The sequence below is a fragment of the Hippocampus zosterae genome, chromosome 20, assembly GCF_025434085.1.
Source record: "Hippocampus zosterae strain Florida chromosome 20, ASM2543408v3, whole genome shotgun sequence".
NCBI classification, from domain to species: Eukaryota; Metazoa; Chordata; class Actinopteri; order Syngnathiformes; family Syngnathidae; genus Hippocampus; species Hippocampus zosterae.
In genome coordinates, this window is record NC_067470.1 from 8,001,807 (window position 1) to 8,016,314 (window position 14,508).

General features: G+C 43.7%; 1 protein-coding gene across 4 annotated transcripts in view; it reads left to right on the forward strand.

The window, feature by feature from the left end:
* slc4a2b (solute carrier family 4 member 2b) overlaps positions 1–14,508 on the forward strand; it is a 33,460-nt gene that overhangs the window by 2,592 nt on the left and 16,360 nt on the right. The window contains exons 1-3 of one of the 4 annotated variants that reach the window (XM_052053812.1): positions 1,490–1,729; positions 3,893–3,984; positions 9,417–9,563. In XM_052053812.1, the coding sequence (XP_051909772.1) occupies positions 9,525–9,563 (39 nt within the window). In that variant the 5' untranslated portion in view covers positions 1,490–1,729; positions 3,893–3,984; positions 9,417–9,524. Of the gene's footprint in view, positions 1–1,489; positions 1,730–3,663; positions 3,985–9,416; positions 9,564–12,400; positions 12,594–14,508 lie in introns of those variants that run through there. The other 3 variants (XM_052053811.1, XM_052053814.1, XM_052053813.1) reach the window with 3 other exon arrangements.

A 14,508-nucleotide genomic window follows, 5' to 3' on the forward strand; every position in this document is an offset into this window, starting at 1 on the left:
TCTGAACCCGAGTGTGAAGTGAATCAATGACGTTCGAAACAAACTCAGTGGTTGTGCCGAGAAAGCAAAACGACCCAAAACCTACAAATGACAAAAAAAAAAAATCTATTTTCAAATCCATACTGCACTCCCCTTACAGGAGCTTAGTCTGGGACAGTTTTTTTTTCCCCTGTCCTACCCGCCATCCATTTTGTTTTGTTTTAACGCAGGGGTCGGCAACCCAAAATGTTGAAAGAGCCATATTGGACCCAAAAAAACAAATATGTCTGGAGCCGCAAAAATTCAAAAGCCTTATCATGAAGGAAACGCATGCTGTAATGTAGCTATACATAGTATTATTATTACTATGTATACTATCGCTAATACTGTATTAGCGATATTAGCCTACGATCAAAATAACTAAGTTGGCTACAAATACACAATGAGCCTTCATGATGATTTTATTTTCCCCTGCAGTGCTTCCTGAATTGCAGGGGTGCCCGAACCTTTTTTGACCGAAGATCTACTTTTTGATCAACCAGGCTCCCAAGATCGACCCGTTACCGCACGCGCGCATACACGCACTCATGTGACGCACTTTTGCAGCGTGTTAAATATCGTTGCTCATGTGTACCGTTTAAAAATGTTCCTCTCTGCCAGTACCCTTTGTGAATTGTACATGAAACGCCATTTAAAAAAAAATAACAGCCACCTGTCTGGTACCCCACCATTCCAATAGAAACGTGTGTCGCAGGCTATGGCGCAAATCTTCGTTGACAGAAATGTTGAAATTTCATATTTATTCTCCACATTTTGACGGCATTGCAAAACGTTAAGAATGTTTGCGTCATGTTTGTCCTACAGAAACCATATTAAAATAGATTTCCCTCTTTCATCTTTTTCCATTTTCAAACATTTTTGAAAAAGCTGCAGGGAGTCACTAGGGCGGCGCTAAAGAGCCGCATGCGGCTCCGGAGCCGCAGGCTGCCGACCCCGGTTTTAACATCTCTTGTACGGGTTGCGTCCGTTCCATTTCGTTGCATCTCCTGGTACAAATAACGACAAATCTATTCCGATTCGGATTTTGAATCGTAATTTGAGCTCAGCTGCCGGTTGCGCTTTAAGCTCGTTTTTAAACACGTCCGATAGCAACGCATATTTTCACCACAATGTCACTTGCTGGTGTCCTCTTAAATTTAAGTCCCTGGTCCTCGGTAAAGTTGTTGTGGTCAAAATGTGCCAACTGACCGTGTTCATTAAAGCAAACTTTCCATTTCACTTGACCAAACCAATACCCGCCTAGTCCTAATCATGGGTATAAAAATGATTGAAAGTTTATTGCTTTTTTTTTTTTCCTTTAGAGACCAATAAGTTAGCATTTATATTGGCTGTTATGTAAGCAGTCATATCTCGGTCGCCCCTCAAATCCCTCAGCACCCCCGGACAGGTGCCGTCTTAGCTCACCCGTCAGTCTCGGATGATACAAAGAGGCTCACAGCGAGGCAACTGTTAGCCGATCCCTTCCCGCGACTGCCGTGCTGATGTGTCGGCTCCACCCGAACCCCTCGATCACATTAGTGCAGATGACCATACTCGCAAAAAAAGCTTCACATCCCTCAGTGCTATTTTCGGCCAAAACTCTCAGCGCTATCATCGCACACAAGCGGCACTAAATCCCTTCAGAGATTGCGGGCCGGGCAGCTGTCTGGGCCGGCCAATCGCGGGCTGGTGGAAAAGACGAGGCCTTCTGGTGAGTTTTTGTCACTTCCTTATGGAAATGTCACGTTAGCCACATGGATTGGTGACAAACTCGGAAAACTGTCCTAGTTTAGAAATCCCCGGCATCGACTTGAATTGCTGTGAATCTTATTCCTGCTTGTATGTTTGCCGCTTGTTGCTAGGCAGAGTTCACAACCCCTGTCTGGGTAGAGACCCTTGTTTCTCTCACCATGTTGCGTTGAAAGCAAATGCAAGTGTTTTATTTGTTAGGAGTTTCACACGATATTCTGGTTCGATGTGAAACTTAAACACTGCTTGACACTGGAATGCTGATGTGTGTGAAAACGTACAAAGTTAGCTGCGTTCTGTGGAAAACGGGCTGTTTTTGTGGCAGTTTTCAAATCTAATCTAATGACCAGATTTCACGGCAAGTTGCGTGAAAGTGCAATATCCATCTTTAACTGTGTTCTGTTTCAATTCCGCAAACATCGTATGCGTCCGTTTTTGTGGATACTCTACCTTTGCTGGGTTCTGTGTGAAAGGCGACAATGGCTCTAACGGCACCCTATTAACATTTTTTTTACATCGATCTAATGGTATGCCATGCTTCCAAATGCAAAGAGGGCTCCAATACAGATTTTTTTTCCCCCCGGGATTGTCCATCTCATTGTTACGATGCTGTCACTGTGCGAAATTGCATAAATTCGAGGCAATATCCAATCTTCGTTGGGTTCTGAATGAAAGACAAATGCAACTATTTAGTGGGGTCTCCGCAATGAACAGGAAGGACAGATTGCCACCGAAACAACACTGTAAACTCATTATTTGGCTTTAGAACCACTCTGTACAAACTATTATGCGAGACAATAAAACAGCGCCATCTTCTGGATCTCCATAGTGGCCACAATGTGCTTCCAGAAATGCGTTTAATGGTGTGCCAGGGTTAAGACAATGTTGTTTATCCTCAAGTGTGTCCGTGAGGTCACACACCTCTTTTCATTGTTGACCACGTTCGTCTCGGTCCCGCCGGCTATTTTCAGCAACCTGTTGGGATGAAGGAAAGCCCCAAGTGACATATTTAGCCGCCTCAATGTATTATTTTTTTCCGCACCCCCTCATCCCCGCAAGACATTCATGTGACTCCACAGTGAGCTCTCGTCCCCGTGGACAAACAATTCCGTCTTGCGCGCACAGAACCTCCTCCAGGGTTTGGATATTTCGTTCCTACCCCCCTCCCCGAGGCTTAAATAAGCTGATGTGGAATGTGCGGCTTGATTATTTGGCAAAGAGGTGGCAGCGACTTGTTTAGATCACAGGACTTTCTTTGTCCCCCCCTACCCACCACAACACAATTAATCCAGTGGCTTTTGTGACTTCGGTAGGGATTCTTTGTGGAATGATTTTGTTGTTTCGGTGCTATGTGTGTGCCGTTTGAACAGTAACTCATTGGCATATATTTTTTATCCTCTGCAAAAAGCGTCATTAGCTACTGCTTACCGAGTTGCTCACAGCAATTTGTGTCTGCAAGACTGCCCCCTAGTGATGAAGGCACATGGTGCGGAATTTTTTAATTCCTCCGATTTCTATCGAATTGCTATTGCTGTATGTTTTTTCGACAATACAAGATGATTTGGTGTTTTTTACAAAAAAATGGTATGAGTGTTCGGAGTTCCAAGCTTGGTCTCAGAACAAATGAAATCTCAAGGTACAACTTATGCATTTTTATTTCAATTTATCGCCGTAATGTATGAATGAGCAATAAATGAGTTGGCAGCGACGAAAAATAAATTGGGATTATTTGTAATATATATTTTTTTTTCCATCGTATATTTCTGAAGGATATTTTGGACACGCCTATTTCTTTTCAAGACATGCTAACGTTCCACATATTAATCATCAGGAGCAATGACTTACTGACCACGTTTCAGCCAGAGGTGTGTGTGTGTGTGTGTGTGTGTGTGTGTGCGCGCGTGTGTGAGTCAGTGTTGAATAGGCCCTGCAGTCACATGGCTACTTGTCAGCAGGCTTCGAGAGGAAACTTAATCCCGGCGACCGAGGCGGCCGCTCTCAGTGGGCGCACGTCGGTCTGAGAGGTTGGACGCTCGCTCCATATCTCTTAACTTTTGTCTTTGTCTCTTTTCTCTCTCTCTCTCTCCCTCGTCTCGATTTTGCATTCCTGCTGCACTCTGACCAGAAGCGTCTCTCTCCGTCCACCTGCCCGCAGAGTTCACAGTTGCACTTCCTAACCATGTCTGCGGTGGCTTCTCTGCAATAAGCAAAGCAAAGGTATGGACCGTCACCTTTGTTGATTGACGGGTGTCCCTTGCACCCATTTAACTTTGTCTCTTTTAACGGCGTTTGTCACTTTAATGTTTGCGCGTTGTCTGAATCACATCAGTGTATGATTTTTAAATACTTTATGAGGCTCTGCCAAGTGCTTGATGGACGCATAATAACGGAAATCGCGTGTTGTTTATTTCATTGGTGGTTGTCTTTAATTTTTTTGGAAAACACCATCTGACTACCTCCACGTCAACCCTGTAGGATGCACCAGCACACCATCGTAAGATCTTCAATAAAAAAAAAAAAATAAAGTGTTAAAATGTAAAATCCTGCGATTGGCTGGCAACCAGCTGACTTCCCAAAGACAACTGCGATAGGCGATGCATGGATGTAAAATTATTTCTTCTAAATCGTGGTCTACCAAGTCGTTGATATGGCATCCACGGTAAAGGCAAAACCGATGATTGCGCTCTACTGATCGGTCCAGCTGACAGTTAAAGGGTTAACGCGCTTTATTTACATCAGTCCTCTGGAATTTATGTAAAAAAAAAAATTGTGTTGTTAATAATGATATGATTAGCTTTTGTTTTGGGTGCCAGTTGCAGGCTGCGTCTGTCCTTGTCAGTGTTCCTTCTCACGCCCACATTTCAATATCATCTTGTTCGTCGCTCTGATAAAACATTTAAGGCTACAATGTGTCTGAGCCGCAGGACAGAGACTATTATGAGAAGTATACGCCAGATCTCCGGGGAGGGCGGGCAGGGGGGTGGGGACTGCAGAATGACTTGCAGGCTTAAATAAACCGCTTGTCATGGTCGCAGATTTTGGAAGTGCAAGCACGTAACGGTGGAAATGGCAAAGTCAAACGCGGTGAAAAGAGGGTTGGGCGGGGGTTGGAGGGGTGTGCAGTCAGTCAAAGTGACTCAAATACAATTGGGAAGCTTTCCAATGATTTTCTTTTCGCTTTTATCAGTCGTGTGCCACTGTTGAGGTTTCGGCATGGCCACTTTTTTATCATCATTTCAGCCAGTCTGGATGCATTTAACTGTGGCCTTTAAATAAAGACGTGGAGTTTGTTAACGGGCCACCCGCGGTTGACATTTAAGTGTGTCATGTGACCTTGATGAACAATTCTGGGTTATTTATTTATTTTTAGTAACCAACCAATCCTGGCATTGCACAAGTGTGCACACCCCCTTACGACCAGGGATGTGCCTGTGTTCCGAATTAGCTCGATACATTCAAACTCATGTTCAACGGGAGTCACGACAACTCGCCAAAAAAGTGCGAATATGCTTTAGTTTTATTCTGACATTTTTGAAGTCACGGAGATCTTCCGCAACAGCGTAGTGATCTCATTGTTCGAAGAATGGTGGAGCAGAATTTTCTGGGACATTTAAAAAATATGGAACACAGTAAAGAGAGCAATCAAGGGGTACAAATATGTCAAAAAATATTAACGACAAGACCTGTCAGGGAGGCTTCCAAAAGGCCGACGAGCATATTGAAGGGGCTGCAGGAATTGCTGGCAAGTATTGGCTGGCTGTTTGCTACAAGTGACAACAATCTCCTGCATCCAGCATGTCTTGGCGATGGGATAAGGTGGCAAGACTTTAGAATTATCCAAACCTAGATTTCGCAAAAAACACACTTCAGGGAAAAGCATGTCTAGGTTGAACCTTTTGGCTGCAGTACCAAAAAGAGACATTTCGCGCTAGCAAAACATTGCTTCTCACCAAAAGAACCATCACAACTCGAGTGAATCGTGCCAGTGGTGACAAAACATGTTCACGAAGCGCTTACTCGTACAGCTGAACTTTCTGAGGCACTTTAAAAGATCGTAGCTCACGTTTATTGGTCCATAAGGTTTTTGAAAAACGGATTTGAAGAGGGGTGTGTGGATTTTTTATTTCCACACCCTCCATGCCAGAGTGTGATGGTCTACTATATATTCATCATGTACTGCCCCCCCCCCCCCCCCTCAAAAAGCGCTTATAGAAGGCTATAGCTGGCGCGGCCATTAGCGGCAGGAATTTATCTGGTTTATTTTTACGCCGCAGATGCGATCCGCCGCACATCAATCATCGTTCGTAACAACGGGATGCGGCACTCTTCTATTCCGAGTGGGTGACAGTATGTTGTTTTCGGTCTCGAGTATGATTTATGATTTCAGGGCAGCGGCAAATTTGACGCTCCGCAGAAGTGTGTGTTGTCAACAACTTTCAGATTTTGAATGATGAAAAAAAACTTTTTTGATGCTTTGAAAAATTAAATTCGCTCGTGACGTTAGCAAAGCGTTGTAATGCATTAGCCTAGCGGGCACACTTTTTAACTGATTCACTCCCAAAGACGTTTTTAAACGTCTTTTCAGACTTGGTCCAGAATTGGTTGGTACTGAACTTCAACTATTTCTTCTCCGGGGTTTGAATGTCGTGTTTCCACACATAGTCCCTCGCAGCAAGATACGTTTTCCCATCACCTCCACGTGCGCAGATTTGACACAGTGACCGAGGTGCGAGATTTTGTGGGTGACCCAGTTAAGAGGACATGATGAAGCTCGACTAGCAATGAGAGCCTGTTTTTTTTTTCCTTGTCTTCGCTTCCTATTGCACATTCAGCATTCATCCATCTCTTTTTCGGCAGAGTCAGCTGTTGCATAAGGCACAGTCAGTTCCTTTTTAGTCATGTCCCACAAAACACAATTGAGGTCCAGGTGTCGTCCACAACAAGACGATTATTAGTGCCTTTGCAGTTTTGTTGGACTTTTTTTTCTCCCAGGTTGTTTGGCTATGGTTCCCATAGTCCGGGCCCCAGATCCCACCATTCAGTAACGTTATCCCCGTGCCTCCAACACAGTGGCTGAGGTGTTCGTTTACTGGGAAAATAAAGCGTGTACAGTGTGATGAATGACTCCGTTATCATTAGTACAAGCATGGTTTAAAACTTGAAGGTTTGGTCAAGTGTTTTTTGTTTGTTTGTTTTTCGCTTGTAAAAGTCATCTGTGAGTCACAAAAAAAAAAAAAAAAAAAAATGCCGTCATTGTGGAACAAAAGGCATGCTCAAGTATTGGCGGTACTTAGCTTTGTGTTATTTGGTGGTTTTATATTTAGCATATTCACGTAGAGACTTGGGGATAAAGCCTCTGGCTAGCGGACGTCAGAGTTTTGGTAGTATGTCAGCTACGCAAATGAAACGGCGTCACGGCGTGGATTTTAGTGCTGCATGAAAACGAACCTAGTGCAGTTCTAACTTAAGTCTCTCCCCAATAGCGAACTCCCTCTGTGATTTTTATTGCTTAATACTTCAAAATCTTTCTGTTATTGTTTGTGCTTTTCCTAAAAAGAAGGCTACTAAAAAGAAAATGTTGGAGTTGTTATGCAAAAACGGTGTTGCCTAAAATCATCACCTGGCAGTGTTCTTTTTCCTTTTCTTTCTTTAAAATTGGAGCTCAGGACGCGAGTTGATGACATCCAGCTCAACTCAAAACGCCATTAACTGGCAAACATAACCCTGAAATAAGGGATAATTCCACACAAACTTTGTAGACCCACACGTAGTCAATCCAATAATACACGCAGGCATATATTCTTTATCCTCACGAGTCAGTTGTGAACCTTTCCGTGGTCCCGTGGTGGCCAAGGCAAACACACCAGCTCAGTCACGGAATGACTTGTCAATCAAGGCACCGACCGCTGTATTCATTTTCTGTATTCATCCCTCATGAACCAAACTCTTCTCACCAAGATATAAAGCAAATGGGTTGTTTTTTTTGTGTGTGTTACAGCGTCATCATCACCTTCTTGATATTTTGGTCCCAATCGGCGACACGTGACTCCCCTGTTAATCTATGAATAGTTCTATACGTCGTGTTAGAATCATTCATAAGGACACACTCTTCATGCTGAATGTAAAAAAATAATAATTCAAAATTTAAAAAAAGGCAAGTAGATGTGAGCCGAAAGCATCCACCACCGGTTATCAAAAGCACAGTAGTCCGCGCTGTTATCAGGCTCTTATCTGGCTAATGGTTAATGACCTTGGATGGTGGCGAAGTCGTCTCTCAGGGCCTGGAAATGAGTAATTTAAAAAAACAACAACAACAAAAAATCAGTGTGGTGGACATTTTGCAATAATATAGAGATAATTCTGTTGACAATGATCATCCAGTTAGTATTTAGCAGGCTACTTCCCGGTTTCATAAGACGGGCGGTGGCGTTATGATTCAAGGTGGGGCGGGTGGGGACTATTTGAGTGATGTCACCGACAAAGTGACAATAAATTCCTGAGTTCAGATCATCCCCCAAAAATGTCGCAAGATTTGCAGTGATTGCTGCCGATCACAAAATGATCACTTTGCCTCCGCAGGGGTGATTTTGTTGCCATTTTACTTCCAAACACAAACTCTTTATGGCAATTTTGTGCCGACAATGAGTTTTGTTTTTTTTTTTTTGGTAGCATGATTGAAAATGCCGATGCTTTTTTTTTCCTTTTTGGTAGCATGATTGAAAATGCCGATGCTGTTATTACACGGCTGTAGACTGACTGTAATTATGCACAATTATAGAGGGACAAAAGATCAGCGGGCAGGTTATATAGTGTGCGCTGGTATTTTTGTTGACTCCGTGAAGATGTCTGTGGCCCGTTTGTGGCTTTTTATCTTTTTTTAAATGATTTTTTTTTTAAATAGTCTTTTCAAAGGCTTTGTGTCGTTCAATCTAACATGCTTAGACGGTGGTATCCAGCTAACTTAATTTTCATCACGGGCCGCTCGTGGTGCACGCAGCAGCCAAATTGTAAGCGGCGAAAGCACATGCTGGAAATGTATAATTGCTAGGGGGAGTAATCATATGCTAAAAATTCTGATTTGGTGCTTATCTTAGTTTTAAGTTTGCCGTTTTGTTCAGATTTGGGACTGTTGAACAAACGAACCTAGATTTTGTGTCAACGGATTTAAGAAATTATGAATGAAGCATCAATGTTTAATTTTTATTTTATTATCAAAACAATTAAAAATATATATTAAATATTTTTTAAAATAATATATATATACATATATACACAATTTTTTTAAAGGAAAGTGCAACATCAAGAGTGTCGAATTAAAATGCAGTAAAAAGACAAATTAAATTATTTGCTTTTGATTTGTTCTCGTCCGAAGTGCTTGGTGGAGGGCCCGTTTCAAAGCTGTTGGAAGTTACGCTTGAGATGAGGTCCTCTCGCCTGAAGCTGAGCCACACTGTGTTTGCTTACAGCGCCAGATGGGTTTCCTTTCTGGTCTTTTTTTTTTTAAACCATCACTATCACTTTATCGCATTCCAAAATTGGTCCCTGCGGTCTCAATGTTCGGGTTATTTGTGAACATTTCTGGCAAGCTCTCTCACAAGCCGTCAAAAATGGAATGATGAGCCACATTTTTCTCTTGTCTGTGCCTCCAGGTTATGCTGCCCAAAAGTTGCCTGAGTCCCAGCGAGAAAGAGAAGGGCTAACCCCTGCCGCAACTCATCCCCCAGCATTTTCCCGCATCCCGTCAGCCAAACGGAGCCATGAGCAACCACAGCGCTCCCAAGCAGGTCACGGATAGTGTAAGTCAGCATGGAAAGCATGTGTTTTGGTTCTCATTCACACTCACTTCGGATTTGCGCTGCCTGCCTCGCTCGTTTCTCGCGTGGCGTTTGATCAATGTTTCAAACTCGCATCTTTGACTCACCCTCGGGAGTCGCGTTGACAGCAGCTTGCGCCGGATTTCTTCTCTGGACGGGACAATCCAAGCCCCGGAGCGCTGCTGGCTCTCGGCCAAAGCAAGCAGCATTCCTCTACCGCACGGAGAGGTCCTCCACATGGGTGACTAAGATCCCTTAGCAGAACATGTCGCGCAAGTTTTGAAAAGGGGGACATATTTTCCCATGCGTATTCCAAGAATGGTAAATTATGATTATGACACGCCAGGAATCTTACGCCAAGTCTTTCTCTCTGACCTTTTACCCACTTTTCTTCGCCACAAGCTCTTTGTTTCTCTCTCAGAGCTCAAGGTTATCATATACAGCAGGAGACAGGAAGTAGTTTATTGCATTTGTCCTCCGATGAGTAGACGGCGACAAATGCTTCTTGGAGAATGTCTTCACTTTCAAAAATGTAATGGAGGAAATACCTGCATTCGTCTGGTTCATTTCCAGTCGTCCCAACCACTTATTGGACGCAGGTCGGGAAACCAAACGCGGCTGAGACGATGTCCAGATTTCGCCAGCCGGACAATTTGGTTAGCTCATGGAGCCACTCGCTAGAGCAAACAAACGAACAATCCTCCATAACTCCCGATAATGCCCAAGGCTAAAAATGGCTCCTCACCAACTTATAAGCTCTCAGCCGTGATGTATCATACCAACATAACTCCTTGACACCAGCCAGAGCTTTGGTGCCATCCTGTCGCTTATATATATATATACAGGTTATTTTTTTTCCTGAAAATTCAAATAGGTAGATTAACTGTAATGCCAATAGCGATCCCCGCATCATTTGAATAGGTTGACCACCCCGCTTTTCCCTCACGCCAACCCCGCTAGGGGCCTCGGCTACTTCTCGGCACTCAGATGGAATCTTTTGCTGTGTGCCGTCAACTGCCCAAATGGAAAGAGCAAATATGTTCAAATAAATATGCGGGTAGACATGAATATTTCTAGTTTGAGTTCTACAGGGCAAAAAAAAAAAAATCATGTCGGTAAGGTGAGTTTTACTGGATAGAGAGAAGTAAAATTGTGTTTGGTAGCAGTGCTTTATCTGCTTCATAATAATGAGGCAGTGATTGCGACAAAAGAAAAAAAAGGCAGTGATTGGGCCATCAAGCATATTAACAACGATAAGCTGCAAGCGCTGATAAACGGGCCTTTGCGCCCCCTCGTCATAGCTAATAACTGCCAAAATTTTGCCGCCATGCTCCGCCCACTTGACATGACGATCTGTATTGGGAGACCTGGAACTCCCCAAAGGGGATCTGATGGGGAGTGAGTTTCAGATGTCATGCTCAGCACCCGTGAAATATGTATATCACAGGTGTCAAAGCCAAGGCCCGGGGGCCAGATCTGGCCCGTCACATCATTTTATGTGGCCCGCAAAAGCAAATCAAGCATGTTAAGTTCCACGATGCTTGCTAAATTCTGAACCAACATTTCAAATGATATCTAATTCATATGATATTGCAAACATGTTCGCATTACCAAATCCCTCATTACATTAATGTAAACACTGTTCAAACAAGTCATTATTCTCGACTTCTGATTTTTAAAACTAGTTATCCATCAATATTTTTGTGTGCCGTCTATGTAATATGGGGTGATTGAACATTTACATGGTTTCATAACGGCCCTCCAAGGGAAACCGTAACAACAATGCGTTAGGGAGGTGCCAGCCAGGCGGCCTCCTCAGCCAGGGTGCTCTGGACCTCGCACTTGAGATTCGTCAGCTCATCACCCACCTGTTAGGCAACGGAAGTGTCCCGTAATTGCTGGGTGTTTGGTAGTAGTTAGGCGAACCTGGTCGGTGAGAGCATCTTCGATCAAATCGAGACCAGACTTGTCTGTGTCGGCTTGGGTCGTCATGGCAAGTTTGTACTGTTAGGGTTTGGATGTGACCCCAATAGCACGACAACAGTCAAGTATCGTTGAAGCCAACACTTGGCGTAGTTTATTGAAGAGTCTTCGCAAAGTCACTCAGGGGGAAGCACGAGGAGTCCACAAGGAACACGAAGCTGCAGGAGGTGGCAACAGACTCCAATGGCGTGGTGACGGCACAAACTTGCACTTGAGGAATGGTCTGTGAGTCGAATTGTACCTGTCCAAACGAGTAGATAGGAAACAGGTGGGTGGTGAGCTGATGAGTCTCAGGTGTGTGGTGAGCTGATGAGTCTCAGGTGTGAGGTGCAGAACACCCTGGCTGAGGAGGCTGCCTGGCTGGACCCTCCCTAACACAATGTGCCCCGCGACAAAAAAGAGTTTGACACCCCTGATGTACATTAATCATCAAGATACACACATTTGCCCAAAAATGGCCATTTCCTTATTTATAGACTTCCTCAAATATTTACGATGCCAGATAGACAACTGGAGTGTAGTTTCATTTCCTTTGTGGGGTGGGAGGAAGGTACCGTAAACGTGCCATAAAAGCAGCTGATATCGATAAGTTATCCCAAATCTGTGCGGGCCGCGGTGTGTCACACTTGCTAGCAGGAAGTGTGGTGGTCAAGACGCTCACTATAGCTATATTGCGGAAAAAAATTGCTTTGTTTGCACTGTGACACTTCCTGTGTCCTCATTGGTTGTTCTCTCAGCTCCGGCCGAGTTAATTATTACATCCCGACAACTGCTGCTCAAGTGGAGGGGGGGAAGTTCTGATGAACTGTCTTTTGGATATGTCGGGTTGAGGCTTGAGTCATGACGTCCTCCTTCCCTGAAGAGCTGTGGACGCGGTCATGTGACTAGGGCTAACGAGAATGAGAAACGTGGTGTAGCTGGATCGAGAATATCACTTGAGTGACTTCCCTACGCCCCCCTTTTTTGGTTTTTTGAATGTTGGTAGCACTCCTGTGAATTGCCTCTATGGACTATCTGTACTCATTCAAGGTGAGTTTGGCATTTCGGCAGTATTTTCCCACAGGCTAAAGAGAAACAGAATTCCTGAGATGAACGCTGTAGCTTCACAAAACTGCCCACGACCGCAGCGGTGTGATAGTTTCGTCCCTCGTGTCTCTTTTTTTGCAAAGAAGTCAGGGTTGCACATAGAAGAGCCAGGAGGTGGGGGGAGTCATGTTTCCCGCGACAACAAAGTCACTTTTAGCTCAAGGAACACAGCAATATATTCGCTTTGACTCCAGAATTAGATTTACAGCATGTGAAATTGTTGACGCCGGTTTTTCCAATGGATGCCTGGGCGGCCTTCAAAACATGAAAACATAGAAATGAAGTTCATCATACTTGCCAGAGATGCTGATTATTAATTCGAATTGTATGTGTAGTTCGCCACAGACGTGTTTTTGCGAGTTAAAGTTGGTTGGACAACCTTTACTCTGATCATCCAATCAGAGGGCAGAAAATGTCGATGTCATTGAGGGGACAGGTCACTAGCCCGAGCTGGTCCTGTGAGGATGAATTTGAAATCTGATTTTAATTTTCAATCTAATCTGATTTGACGAGGGACGGGGCGGGGGGAGAAAAAAATCGGCTTCTGACCAAAAAGCGGAGAAAATAAGCTTTTTTTTTTTTTTTTTTTTTGAAAGAAGCATGATTTTTTTTTAGGTGGGGGTTGTGACACCTCAATTTATAAAATAACAAAATTGTATTTAGCGATATATCACCGTGAGCGATGCTGACTCAACTGTTCAAATGTTTTTTTTCTTTTGTGTTCATCTTTCACACGATTACAAAATACACACTTTTCAACCCGAAATCTGGCCATACCATACACACACATTGTTCACAAATCCAACCTAACGTCATTTCCAGTGATCAGTCGGTTCAAATGCTTTCCAAAACTGAACGTCAAATGTCAAACCGGACGAGATCCACTTCCACGACGACCCCTTAAAAAAAATAATAAAAAAACATCACAGACGTATTTATTTATATATATTATATATGTCTCGCCGACCTCAAGCGGTCAGATTCCAATCGACGAATGCAAACGTCCGCGGCGGTGAGTGAGTTTAGCCTTCCATGTGCCAATGATGATAACCTGTAACCCGATCACATGATAAACTCCACTGTAGTAACCGCTGTCCCTGAAAGGGTTAATAACGCATGCAAAAAAACGCTCACGTCCACACGTTGGGATATGACATGTTCATTGCAACACCCTCCCCCATCTCCTCCGCCGTTGTCCTCTTGAAGTGCTGACTGTGTCGGATTTCAGCCAACTTCCCAGTACACCCATAATCTCCTCCCCAGTCTTTATATGTTGGTGTCACCGCAGCTTGGTTGTATGACCTGCAATGTTAGTGTTGGCCCTCGGGTGCTTTATAATCAAATGGGAAGCGTCTTTGCATGTGTTTATTTGTCCCATCTGTTGACTTCTACACGGTAGAGTCGATACGTCGCCTACCCCCCATGTTTTTGTTTGCCCCTCGGCTCCCCGCGGCTTGTTTTGGCACTCGGCGAGCGCTGGAAAAATGCTCTCACCTACATGAGAATCCCTCGCACGTCTCTCCCAGCTCCGGGGATTGGCTGTGAAAGCGCCGTGTGAAAATAAACCGTTGGGGAAGCTTATGTAGCTGTATTACATTTCCTGTGGAGGTTTTTTTTATTTCTAAAAGCAGTAAAGAAGGGCTGGTGTCATCTAGTCTTGAAAATTAAATGTCAGATTTTTTTTTTTTTTTTTACAAATGTCCCATTTCTGAGTTTGATCTTTTTATTCATTTCCTTCACTTGTAGAAAAAAAACAAACTACAATGACATTATTCCAAACAAGTCTTGCCTAATGTTGTTTTACTGTCGGGGAATTTGCTTGATTTCTCCTGATACTAAACAAGCTTGGGAAGGAAAA